The sequence below is a fragment of the Nicotiana sylvestris genome, chromosome 3, assembly GCF_000393655.2.
Source record: "Nicotiana sylvestris chromosome 3, ASM39365v2, whole genome shotgun sequence".
NCBI lineage: Eukaryota > Viridiplantae > Streptophyta > Magnoliopsida > Solanales > Solanaceae > Nicotiana > Nicotiana sylvestris.
Genome location: NC_091059.1, coordinates 171895131 through 171908994, shown reverse-complemented (window position 1 = coordinate 171908994; position 13864 = coordinate 171895131). Strand labels below are relative to the sequence as shown.

General features: G+C 35.1%; 2 protein-coding genes across 2 annotated transcripts; one reads left to right on the top strand and one right to left on the bottom strand.

Annotated features, from left to right (window-relative positions):
* Window positions 1-4401: 4401 nt before the first annotated feature.
* On the top strand, window positions 4402-5364 carry LOC104244370 (uncharacterized). Its single transcript, XM_009799782.2, has one exon. It carries the CDS (start codon window positions 4402-4404, stop codon window positions 5362-5364), a length of 963 nt encoding a protein of 320 aa, XP_009798084.2.
* A 3263-nt stretch (window positions 5365-8627) lies between these two features.
* On the bottom strand, window positions 8628-13864 carry LOC104244367 (uncharacterized). Its single transcript, XM_009799777.2, has 9 exons — window positions 13446-13864; window positions 11775-12475; window positions 11457-11677; window positions 10811-10891; window positions 10602-10688; window positions 10384-10516; window positions 10211-10282; window positions 9930-10058; window positions 8628-9062 (listed from the first exon to the last, which is right to left on the bottom strand). The coding sequence occupies exons 1-9, from the start codon at window positions 13862-13864 to the stop codon at window positions 8944-8946; spliced, it is 1962 nt and encodes a 653-aa protein (XP_009798079.2). The 3' UTR covers window positions 8628-8943.

Genomic DNA, 13864 nt, shown 5'->3' with positions numbered 1-13864 from the left:
CGGCGTGAAACAGGGGATAACATAGTTTTTAAACGGAAAGTGAATCAATTAACATAATAGACTCCTAATATAACTCAACAAACTCAATTATAACACACAAATTTTGTATTTCCAGTTATAAAAAAGATTCTCAACCGAAAAACACCCCAAAAACATAGCAATCTTCAGAGAAATTATATAATTACATTGAATATAGTTAAATATATATTAATACATCTGAGTACATGAAGTATAACAGGTCCTCTATAATGCAAAAACATATGAATACATACTGCAGATACATTTGAATACATATATACATCTGAATACACAAATTATATTAATTAAAAAAATACATATGAATACATTCATGGAATATAGCGAGACATCGAATACAATGAAATACATGGAATACAGCGAGATACACTGAAATACAATGAAAAAAAAAGACAATGAATATATGAAAATACATGGAAGTACATTGAGATATATTGAAATACACTTAAAAAAAGGGTAACAGAATCTACAAGTTGCTCAGCCCCAAACTCCGACGTCTTTGTTCAAGAACAACCCTAATGTCGTCTCATTAAGAGGGCCGCGATTCTAACTCGAAACATCATTGTTCCTGTTACTGTGATACTATTCCGGCCTCTCCAACATCTAACCTTTATTCAAAACGACCATACAACAACCAAATTACAGCTTTGCAGCGTTTTCCCGAAATAGAGAGAATGAAGAAAGTTACCGTTGAAACTCTCCTCAACGAAGACCTTAGTGGAGACGACAGCGACAGGCAGGGAGAATATAGTAATTAGATGGAGAGAGCTAGGATTTGCTATTCGTTGAGTAGCCATAGCCACTATTTTGAGATCGAAATACTAACTCTGAAAGATATCTGATGAAAGCTCTTTTATACTAGCGAGAGGATTTGTTTGAAAGCTCTTTTCTTCATACAATATTTGTTTGGTTATATGTGGCAACAACAACGACAACCCTTTGGCATGGCGTGAGAAGAAAGAGTGGAGATTCGCAGAATGGGGGAAGAGAATGACGTGTATCAAATTAGAGAGAGAGAACGTGGAGTGAGAAGTTTATATCAAATACGGTAATCATGTGAGAGAAAAATCTGAAAAAGGAAAGAGCAAAATAAAAAATAGCGTATATAGTGGCTTAAGGGTAGGAGGTAACCAAAAATAGATATTTTGCTATAAATATTAAAAGGTATCTATAGAATATCATTTTTTAAAATGGTATTTATTTAAAATAAATAAGGTGTTAACCTTTGCTATAGGAGGTAAAAATTCCTATTTTGAAACACTGTATAAGACCTGAATTCCGATTGAAGAAATTGGTAGAAATGACACCAAGTAGCCCTTCTAGAAGGCTACTATTTAGAAATTAGCCAATGTGTCTTGAATTTCAGTTTTCCAATTCAATTTTTGTCCTGAAGTTATGATTTTTAGTTCAAATTTTCAGGACAAAATAGGTACCGAAACCCTAAATAGTTCCCCAAGAAATTGGAGGCAACAACTTTAATCAGGAAACTTTGGTTGACATTATAATAGTAGGTGATATGGGCTTACAGGGCCACACTGATCTTCTTGGTGGGTTGGACCTTGTTATTAGGCCTAACTTTCAAATGTTGCTTCATACGTGAATTATTTTTTGTAAAAGTTATTTAGTAAATGATCTTCTTTTTATTTCTCGTGCGACTGATGGATCTTTTACGCCATGATCTAAAGATCTTTTTTGAGCAAAATGAAAGGTTCAGAAAGTATATAAATTTTTGATTATCCTTTTTGTATAGTCAGAAATTCTTTTAACTTTCTGATAGTCCGGTATACGCACATGTCAATGGTGATAAATTGGATCCAGAAAGTGTATTTCTCTTGGTTATAATTAAGTTTAATGTTAAAGGACAAGATATGTCGACTAGAAGCTAGTAAAGTTATCGCTAGGGCAAATGTTATATTTGATGAAATTGCTTTCACGTGCTGCCTTGGAAGGTTCTGTTGGCTGTAGCGACCTCTTTGTTTGGCCAATTTTTTGTCTGCTACTTTGGTTAGAGTTGTTTTAACATTGTTTGCACTTTTATCAAATTATTGAGTGTTAATTATATAATTTTTTCACACGGAACAGTTTTGTTCTACCTTCTCTAACCGTGGTCTTTTAGCTTGACTGGTGTTTTTAAATTTAATCTTAGTACACTATTGTTTTTCTTTTTGCTTATTACGTTCATTTCCTAACTATTAGAAGAAAAGAAAAGAAAAACTATTTTCGCAATTCGATGATAGCTCAATCAAATGTTAAATTAAGCTACTTAAGGGGACAATTGGGAAAAATAAAGATTATACCTTTCAACCTATGATTCATATTTTAATATTCCCTTAGAGTTTTTTTTATACGTTTAAGGTTTTGACTAAATTATTTTTAATTCTTCCATAAATGATGAGCTAATGATTACTCCCTCCGTTCATTTTTAGTTGTCTACTTTTGACACTCCCTTTAAAAAAAAATTATGTATGTATTTTACAATTATATGCATAATAATTATAGCATTAAAATGTCTTGAAAATAATTTAGAGAATGAGTCGTTAAAGATAAGGGTAAAACATGAAGAAAAAAAATTGTCTCTTAATTTGCTAAAATGGACAAGTAAAAGCAAAAATATATTTTTAGTATAGTAGACAAGTGAAAGTGAACGGAGGGAGTATATGCCTTCTTGGAATAGCAAGGATGAAATTGAAAAAAAAAAGCAATTAATGTCTTCTTAATTTTAGATGTCTTATTTTTTCTAAAATTACAAATATTTTTGAACCCATTTTTTTTTCTTTGAAGACTAGAGGGAGTATACTTTAGACTATCCAACCAAAAGCAGCTCTAAATTGCACTTATTATTTCACATTAAATACAGGGGTATCTCTTACTGTTTGATAAAAGGCAAACCATGACCGTTGAGAGCCCGGGCGGCTCAAGCATATGTGTGACCTAAAGCCAATGTTTAATGTGAAACCTAACTCTTTACAAGAAAGTTATGATATATATTTTTATTTGAAGTCCATTTTTCTAGTTTTTTGAGATGCAAAGTTGTTAATACGCAACTCCTTTTCAATTGATAATATAGCCAACCCACTTAATCTTTCTTGAGACATTGTTGATCTTAGATATTATTAATAGAGTATAATTTTAAAAGACTTCTTTCATTTGAGATATTGTAATAGAAGAACTCTAATGTTATACTAAAAGTACTAAATATTACTCCTATTTATTTAAACACCTATAAACATATTATATCTAAAAAACGGGGCCCCCAAAGACACTAGCCTTACTTGTGATAGGTTAGACTAGAGCCGGCACTGTTCAGAGCCAAGTAATTTATAGGAACAATAATCACGTTCTATGGTGAAATATAATGATTAAAGGATGTTTCCGCTGGAATTAGTCTTTTCATTCATTTTAATTAATCCAAGTACGCATAGTCCAATATATGCAAGTGTTACTGCATTAGTTTTATTTCTACCAATATCTTGGAACTTGAGCTTAGATCAAGCTCCCTTCAAATCTTATTCATGATACCTTTGCAATACAGATCCAACACATAATGAGCCGTCTCTTTTGTTATCTTGCTCCCATTTTCCTTTTGTCTTAAACCTAAGGAACAAAATAAGGTTGAGTTGGACCAGATCTGGAAACACTTCACCTAATTATACTGACTCATTCTGCTTTGTTTCAGTCCCCTAAGTTAGATTCCTCTCCTATTCCCTCTTTTATTTTCACAACTTTCTTCAACTCAAACTGTCAATTATATTATACAAATTAAAGTAAGTGTAACAGAATGTGAAGAACCATTCGTTGGAAATCCCATTTTTGGTTTTGACTGGTCATAGTTTTACTCTCGGTGTGCATAAAAATGTACTATACTAACTTAAGATCTGGTGAAGAAGACTTCTCTGCTTTTTCACCATTGCATGGAAATGAGTAATTTTAACTGTGACAGAATCAAGTCTACCATGGGTTCAAAAAAGTTGTCTTTTTGAAAAGCATTTAAAAAGGGAAATGGGGTATAACCAAGAAAGCTACAACTAATAAAGAAAGCTAAATAGAAAAATGAAAAAAATGCCAGGAAAGATAAACATCAGATAATTGAATATAAAAGAGGGTTGCTAGCTCTTTCACTCACTCTCATTCATCTGCCATCTATTTGCCAGTTCAGATTACATATTTTTTTATTATTGTATTTCATCAATGCTGCCAAGATCATCTCTGGCGGCATCTGTGACTCTCTACATTTAATATCTAGGATTCTTTCTCTATGCCAATACTCACTGCAAACAAAAAAAAACTTATCCTCCTCAAACTATACTTCTTTCTTGCTTCTGATAAGGCTTTCAAGTTAAGAGCCAATCAAGATTCAACAGCTAAATGATGCAAGATTCAATCCCTGCTTGCTTTTCAGCAGGGGATAAGTCAGCAGATGATCATACTGTAGTAACCAGGTCAGGGCAAAGCATTTTTATGTCCGTTTATCGGACTAAAATTGCTGATCAATGTCGGTTAATCACAGTTACTTGGTGCAAGAACTTGTTGCTCCATGGTTTGTCAGTGTCAGTAGAAGGCTCAAACAGTGGTGATAGCCAGTATACTTGTAAGGTTGAGCTAAAGCCCTGGTATTTTTGGAGAAAACAAGGTTCAAAGCATTTTCTTGTGGACAATAAACCAGTTGACATCTACTGGGATCTTAAGGCTGCTAAATTTAACGGTGAGACGGAGCCAAGCTCAGAGTATTATGTAGCAGTGGTATGTGATGAAGAAGTTATTCTGTTGCTCGGCGATTTGAAGAAAGATGCTTATAGAAAGACAGGCTGCAGACCAGCACTGATTGAACCAACTTTAGTATCAAGAAAAGAACATATTTTTGGCAAGAAGAGGTTCTCAACAAGAGTTAAATTCCATGATAAGGGCAGAATGCATGAGATTTCTATTGAATGCAAGAACAGAATTAACAGTAGTGGAATTTCTATTGATGGGGTTGATCCAGAAATGGAGATAAGGATAGATGGGAAATTGTTCATTCATGTGAAGCATTTGCAGTGGAAATTCAGAGGGAATGAATCCATTCATCTCAACAAAGTGAGGATAGAAGTTTATTGGGATGTTCATGACTGGATTTTCAATCCTGGTTTAAGGCATGCTTTGTTTATTTTCAGGCCAGTTTTATTATCCACATCTCCTTCATCAGTATCAGAATTATCATCACCACCATTCTCTTCATCGACATCAACTCCGTTATCATCTCAAACAGGGAGCTCTGGATCCCTAGAGGGGTTAAATTCAAGCAGCTCATCAGATTTTTGCCTGTTTCTTTATGCTTGGAAGGTAGAATGAGAAACTTACATTGGGTGAATATTGTGTTATTATATCTATCATTAAAAACATAATGGGGAAAGAGAAGAAAGAGACTCATGTCATGGCCTAATTAGGTAGTAGGGAATGTGGGGGAAAGGGAAGGAGGATTGGGTTGACAGCTGAGAGAGGAAAAGAGCAAAAGCACATGGGAACTAATTGGGACCCTTGTGCATTGTGGCTGCAAGGTAGTTACAGCTGTTTGTGAAAAAGAAGTGGGCATATAATTGGACAAAGACAGATTGGATAACATAACATGCCCAATTATTTGCCCAATCAAGAGGCATCTTCATGTTCGTTTCTCCCACAGTTTTCTTTCTTTTTCTCAACTCTGGTTTTGATGAGTGAACAATTATTTTGTGATACTTTTGTCTTATAAATTCTATATACAGAAATATATTGTCAACATTTGCTTCACTGTATTTCTGCTTTGTGCAAATGCTATCGTGGTGTGTATAGGTAGGAACTTGATGATCAAACAATAACTAACCACAATATATTCTTTGGCAAAAAAATAAATTAGTGGCGAACGATACTTTTAGCATGATGTGATATTGTTCGCTTTGGGCCAAACCTATACAGTTTTTCTCAAAATGCCTCACACTATTTAGAGTATCCAAATCCTTATAAGTAGAATTTTTTTTCTTCTATTTTTCACGTGGGACTTTGTTCACACACACACCCAACAATCACGAAGCCCAAAGGCTGTATATGCTTCTTCAAAGCTACGGGTAAGTGTCATTAACCCCGTAGACGGGTAAAGGCGCTAAGCTCGGCCCGCGTGCCACACTCCGCCATCCCCATAGTCCCCGTAGACAGGTAAAGGCACTAAGCTCGACCTCCGTGTCACACTCTGCCATCCTCATAGTCTCGTCAAACCATTTGTTCTGATACCAGTTGTTGTACTAAAATGGTCCAAAGATACTCTTAACGTTGTGTGATATTGCCCGCTTTGGGCCAAGCCCGCGCGGTTTTTCCCAAAAGGCCTCACACCATTAATAGTATCCAACTCCTTATAAGTAGAATCTTTTTGGAATTTTTACCTCCTATAGCAAAGGTTAACACCTTATTTATTTTAAATAAATACCATTAAAAAAAATTATATTCTATAGATACCTTTTAATGTTTATAGCAAAATATCTAATTTTGGTTAACTCCTACCCCTAAACCACTAAATACGCTATTCAGTTATACTATTTTCTTTCTCTCTCTACTTTGATACATGCCATTCTCTTCCCCCATTCCCTGAAAACACAATGCTCAGTCTCAAAATTCCTCTCACCCACATCACCTACATTCTCTCCGATCCCAATTTCTCCAATTTCATCGGACATTGCTTTCTCTTAAATTTTTTAATGTATACCCGATTTGAGCAAACTTCAGACACTACTTCCACTTCCTTCTTCTTCTCTTTTTCTTATCTTCTTTCTTCTCCGTTCTTCTTTATTGCTGTTTGAAAGCTATAGGTATGTTAATATTGGAGAAAGAAGAAACTAAGTGTTTGGATTATGATAATGTGAATTGTGGGATTTGTTTTGAGCAATATACTGTTTTTTTCGATCGGCTCGCACAACACAAGGGTTTTTGTTCTACGGCGGATTCGCCGGAAATTAGGGTTTGTTCTTGAACAAAGACGACGGAGTTTGGGGCTGAGCAACTTGATTTTCTGTTAATATATTTCAATGTATTTTCAACGTATCATGCTGTATTTTCATGTATTCATTGTCTTTTTTTCATTGTAATTCAATATATCTTGTTGTATTCCATGTATTTCATTGTATTCATTGTCTTTATTTTTTCATTGTATTTCAATGTATCCCGCTGTATTCTATGTATTTCATTGTATTCATTGTCTCGCTATATGTCATGTATGTATTCATATTTTTTTTTTAATTAATATAATTTATGTATTTAGATGTATTATATAATTTCTCTAAAGATTGCTATGTTTTTGGGGCATTTTTCGGTTGAGAATCTTTTTTATAACTGAAAATACAAATTTTGTGTGTTATAATTGAATTTGTTGAATTATATTAGGAGTCTATTATGTTAATTGATTCACTTTCCGTTTAAAAACAGTGTAATCCTCTGTTTCACGCTGTGAATACAGTTGAATACATTCGAATATAATAATCTGTCCAGCTGTAATCCCATGTTTCACGCCATGAATACAGTCGAATACACTCGAATACAACAACTGATTAGCTGGACTTCCCTGATTCACGCCTATTTTTGCTATTGTATTCATGAATACAATAGCTTAAATACATCTAATACATTGTATAACAACAAAAAATATATCTACAATCCGTAATATAGCAAATGGTATCTATAGATAGCTAATTACCACTAAAAAATAGTGCTTTATGAAAATTTCTCAATCTTTTTCCTTTCTACTTTCCATGTGAAATTTTGTTTATACACACCCAACATTACTCACATTTTGTCTCAGATCGAATATGATTACAAGACTTTCAAAATGCTTAAGGTAAAATTAACTCTGTAAGGTCCTATCTCAAAAAAAACAAAAACAAGGCTGGTTTATACTTTGAACTACTAAGATGAGAAGATCATAATAAACTCTTTAGAGAAAAATAAATAGCATCTTTTCTTCAGCATTAACTATGTTAAAGCAACTGCTATGTTTATTGCAAAATTTAGTACCCACTTCCTGGCTATTAGAGATAAAAAGGCCCCCTCGTCATTAGACTTTCAAATACGCTCCTATAATAAAATACATATTTGACACTAGTGGAAATTCCAGATGAGGAGTAAAATATAGTCTTTTTCTTCCTTCACTGTTTTAATTGTGCAATGATTGGTCGATCATTATTTCATCATCGTTTAAAAAGGGCGTGGGCAGAGGTCGAATTCAGAATGAGAGACCTCACAAGATAAGACAAAGAAATGATGAAGGGGTGGGGGATTTTATATTCTGGAGCTCTAGCAGAAATGCATCGACTCGGGCTAATAAAACAAGTGAAATGAGGTGCTGGAGACTTCTTATAAAGAATTCTTACGTGATAGTGACATCATAATATTGTTTTCGTTAGAAAAGATTTTTTATTTTTATTTATTCAAAAAAAGAAGAAGTTCTGTCATGTTACGTGTTGTTCTATTTCACATTATATCTCGTATAAAATATTATGCATAAAGCTTACTATAAGAATGCAATTATTAGTTATAGAAAATTTAATGCTGGAAATCAAATGCTAGATTAGTAATGCAAAGTAGTATTAATAATGTAGAGTCTTACAAAAGATGCATAGAAATTTCCCCGAAAACAATCAACAAGACAATACAAATGTAAACCATTGTAGTTATCATTGATACTGAAACTGCTCTGGCAACAGCCTGGTTTCAGTTTAGACATAAAAAATTAATTAAATAAGACCAACTACCAAATACTGCTCTTCAAATATTTAGAAAATTCAGTACAAATTTGTAGGTTTTCCAAAAAATTCCAAAATTCGCTTTCCATGAGCCTGAGTCCTGACAGTTCCTGACTAAATGTGAGCATTGGATGATAGAAATTACTCGAATTTTAACAGAACTTATAACTCACTTCCCAAAGCCAAACCACTTTGCTAGGAAGAAGGGCTTGTTCTTGCCACGAGAAGCATCGGCTGGTTTTGCTGGTGATGCGGCAAGAGCCTGTGCAGGTGATACTGTAGGTTTACCTAGTATGAAAACACAAAGGATTAGCCGATTGACCGGTATTGACAAATGACAGCTTGTTATTCTTAGCACTAATATTCAATGATCAATCAGGTAGTCCAGAGGAGAAAAATGGAAAGATAACACTAATATTTTACTAATCTTATACAGAGGCTCTGACAAGTGTTCAAAGTTTAGGATATTCAATTGGGCAGAGCGAGGAAAGAACTTCCTCAAGAATAAAAACAGCTGTCAAATAAATTGCTAATCACCTAACTCCCAGATTTATCCTGGAACCGATAGGAAAAATCACTTTTTTCTTGGCATTCTTCTACTTGAGCTTTCTGAGTGAAAAAATTGACATGCATCCTGAATCAGAATCATTACCTTTTTTCATCTTCCTTTTTTTTTTTAAAACTTTTGCAGGGACATCAGTTGCTAAAATGGTTTCATATATTAATGAGCAACTTTGAATAAGCACATGGATAACTCTCCATAGCAAAGAACCGGAAATAACTTGCGTGATTGCGTGGGAGCATTGATGTGTTCCCTTGCAAGGTACTGTTGCAGAGTCATTAATATAGTTGTGCTACATTAGACTAAATATTGAAAAGAAATTATGCATATACTATAGAAACTTTCCTAGTTATGTTGAGGACAAAACTCTGCATGAGCCTAATGAAAAGTCATTGACCAAAAGCCAATCAGCTCCAACTTGATCAAGGTGACAAATTGTTGTGATGCTTTCTAGATTCTCTCAATTTCAATCATAATAATCAGACAGTCTGAAGTCAGAAATATGAGAAGACTCGATATGATCTTTGTGTATCAATAATTACTTCAACGGAAAGTAACATGAAATGCGTAGATGGAAAAATGAAGGGAAGTACCTGACTTTGGTGACACTCTATTTGTCTTCCCGTTCTTCACATCTTTAGAAATTTTATCTGAACTTGGTGTATTTTCTTGAAGAATGGAATTCCTCTCCGACACCTGTTCTGCCCTATAGTTATGGCCACCTGCAATCATCAGTGGTAATTTAATTTGGGGTTTGCAACACTAAAGTGAGTTAGACAACATCATGTTAAGTGAAAATAAAGCTAGACAATTTCAATATTTTGATTGCAAGAGGCAAAAGAGTCAAACCAAGATTTGTCAACAGTGAGCTTACTCTTAATGGGTGAATTTCCATAACTTTGCCTCATAGCTTCAAAGAAACTATCGTCCTTCGGATCTTGCATCACTGCAAGGAAAATCATAAACTTCAATCCGTATAATAAAAATGTTGTGAATCATTGATCTTAATCTCATACACATTACAGTGGCTGCAAAGAAAAAGCATACATTGGTCAAAAAGGACATTTCTGTAATTTGGGGCGGAGCCAACTGAAAGCAGCTGAACTGCTTCCACATCTCTTGTCATCGATACCTTAGAAGATGCACTTAAGTTTTGTGTGTCTAAAAGTATGCCTGCAAGCTGAGAAGTAGATTGTCAGCATTCAAGATGTGCTTCTCATCTTGTATATTTTAATGTGAAGAATGGATTAAAACTCATTTAGTACCAGAAGCTTTTTCAAGATAGGCGTCTGAAGTAGGTCATAAGCATCCTCGCAGTAATTGTCTGTAAGAACAGTGCACCCTGATACAGCCTACAAGTATGACAGATGACAGGAGAACATATTAGAAAGCTTCACCAATTATACTAGTCTTTTCTTTCCCTGCTGTAACTTAAAACCATTCATTTTGGAGATATGGAACACATTTTAAGTACCTCTCCGTTAGTTTTGAGTATGTCTTCCCCAACTACAAGGATGGTTAGCTGCTTAGACAACAGCAGTGTTTCCAAATCAACCTTTTCAAAACCAAAAGAACAAAGATCAGCATTAGATCATCAAAGGATCACAGTCCCGATTCTGGTGGTATAACTCGCAAGATCTTTTCTAACATTCTAGGGAGATTAAGTATTATATGAATTTCTAAATGATCCTGAGCCGAGGGTCTATTGGAAATAGCTTCTCTATCCTCACAAGGTAGGGATAAGGTCAGCGTACAAACTACCCTCCCCAGACCCCACGGTGTGGGATAATACTGGGTATGTTGTTGATGAATTTCTAAATGATGTATAATTAGATCTGCAATTCATGTCTTACAAACTAGGAACATACACATACTAATCTAGAAATCAATGCACATACATGAAATATATGACTCGATAAAGCATGTCTAATTGTGTCTCGTGCAGGTACATAGAAACCTTGAGTATAATGTTACAGTTCAGCTAGTTAGTTTTTTGGTCCTGTTCACAGTTCATAAGTTACACATACAATAAAAAAAACACATAGAAGGCATGCAAACTTGACAACAAAGGAAATTAACTTCATGTCAAGAGTCTCAAGGTCTTGCTACTAGTATATTACCTCATCAGAGAAGAGCAGAGATTTGGCATCAACGCCAACAAGGTGAAAAAAACAAGCAGCTTGCCTCTCCTTCAACATTTTTCTTCTCGTCATATTCATTACAGGAACAACCACCTCTATTGTATTTACATCTGCTTCTCCTCCTCCTCCTTGCTCATTAGCCCTCATCCTATTTTCCAATAACCAAGCATAGCAAATTGCTGCCACCATTGAGCTTGTACCTACAATATTCCAACTAACTCAGTGAATAGCACAAACCTAAAGCAAAAAACAAGACATATCTATTTCAAATTGGAGAAATATCAGGTGGAACTCAACTGTTAGAAGGTCCAGAGAGCACAATCTTGGCTTTCCCTTTCAACTCTCCATTAAAAATGCTGTTAATTTTGTCTCTCTGATCCTTTAAGAACCGATTCAACTCTTGACTCTTCAGATCTTCCTCCTCCACTTCATCTCTGTCCACATTATTAATGTTGTTCCCCAAAACTTTGTCGAAAGAACAGGTGGACGCGGAAATGGTCCTCCGATGAACCGACTCTACCAAATTCCTTGGAGGCGAAGGGATCGAGCATGTTGTCGACGAAATCGACCTCCGGTGAGAAGACTCGATGAGATTTTTGGGTGGAGAAAGTGGCTTGTCGTCAAAACAGTGTGATCCACTGTCCGTTGAGCCGGTGGCGGGAATTTTGAAAGTTCGTTTTGGAGAATGAATGGACTGTGGTTGAGATGCATTGGAGTTTGTATGGAACCGCGTCCTGCGACTGTTTGATTGGCGGGGTGGGAGGGTGAGTGGCGGTTGCTGCTGCTCATTGTTGGGTTTGGGAGAAGTGGGCTCTGTTGTGCCGGCGGTGGGCCCATCATTTGGAGGTTTGAAGATGTTGGAGAACCAATCTTGAACGTTTGATGCAGGGGATGTGCCGGCTGAAGGAGGATTAATTAACGGCTCTGATTTGTTGCGGTTGTGTTTTGCTGTTTTTGAGAGAATTTCTTCGACACTGAAGCCCACCACTGATCTATTCCTGTTAGTAAAATTTTGTAAAATCAGAACTTTATGTTTAAAATTTAGAGGTGCCAAATAGGCATATTGAATTACATTTAGACATTTGGTTAGACTCATTTAACACTTAAAACGTACTCCCTTCAGCCCTATTTACTTGCAACTTTCTGCTACAAATTGTTGTTCCAAATTACTTCTTTTAGAAAATCAACAAAAAAATAATTATTTCTATTCAATTTTACGGTTATTACTCTAATAAATTCTAGAAAGAAGGAAAAAAAATTGTAAGGGGAGTGTAAAAACCTAAAGTGACAAATAAATAGGTTCGAAAGGAGTACATTTTGGAACTTTAAGTGAAAAAAAAAAAACTTATTCAAATTTGGTGTTTACACCAAATCACTAATTACAAGACACGTCTCATGATAAATATATGAAACTAGTTTATAACTTAATCATGATAAGTTAATTTGGTTAGTGTAAACATCAAGTTTGGGTAATGTTGTTTATCAAAACTATCCTGCATTGCATATTTATGGGTCAAAACTGATTCCCAGAGCCCACATTAATGCTTATAAGAAAAAGTTAGTGAAGTAAATCATAAACTTGAGCTGGTTGGAACAGATCAGGATACGCATGATCTCTTTCCAGCTTAGTCTGTAGCTTTGAGGTTCTAAACCGTTACACTTCAAATACGTAGGGAACATAATTAAATAGAAAAAAATCATGACTTCAAGATTGGTTATTAACGAAAATAAAATATTAAGTTGCTTTCCATATTTTGGGTAAAAAATACTAGTAAAATTTGATGTTAATGTTTGGCTGTTCCCTTTTTTTTTTAATTGTATATTTTGATCATAATTGTACAGTTCCATTGCACTCGTAGCAAATAAAATGTTTAGCTATACAAAAGAAAGGTGGTATGAATTGTAAACAACATGGATCGATGCAAAATGCAACAATGTTTGCTTATACAATAAAAGATGAGTTCTTACCTTCTAGCAGACCTAGAGAGGGGATCTCTCCCTTCTGTTGGAGAATCTGCAATTCTAGCATGAGATGTTGCAAACCTAGGGGAAACCACTAGCCTCCCTGGGGGCGACTCACTTCCACGACCAGGAGATGAAGCCACCATTTGCTTAGCCTCCTGCAGCCACTCCTGAGTTAATCTGCTGCTAACGCTCCTCGTGCTCGAGTCAAAATCTCCTTCATCGTCCATTAAATCCGTGCTTATTCCCTTCAGATTATATGTTTTTTTATCAGGACTTGGTATCCCGAAGAACATGTCATTCATAAAATCAGTTAAGTCAGGGACATGAGTACTCGGCCTCTTGCTCTCTGCAATTATCTTCTGTAAGCTCTTTGAAGATCCTCTGCTTTCGTTTGACAGGTTCCTGTTGAATCTCCTCTCCAT

Bases quoted from the DNA above. Each gene is read 5' to 3' on its own strand.
- LOC104244370 (XM_009799782.2), top strand. From the start codon at position 4,402: ATGATGCAAGATTCAATCCCTGCTTGCTTTTCAGCAGGGGATAAGTCA.
- LOC104244367 (XM_009799777.2), bottom strand. From the start codon at position 13,864: ATGGAGAGGAGATTCAACAGGAACCTGTCAAACGAAAGCAGAGGATCT. The intron at 12,476-13,445 runs GTAAGAACTCAT...TTTTACTAACAG, and splicing joins CTCTCTAGGTCTGCTAGAAG to GAATAGATCAGTGGTGGGCT. The intron at 10,059-10,210 runs GTAAGCTCACTG...TGATGATTGCAG, and splicing joins TGGAAATTCACCCATTAAGA to GTGGCCATAACTATAGGGCA.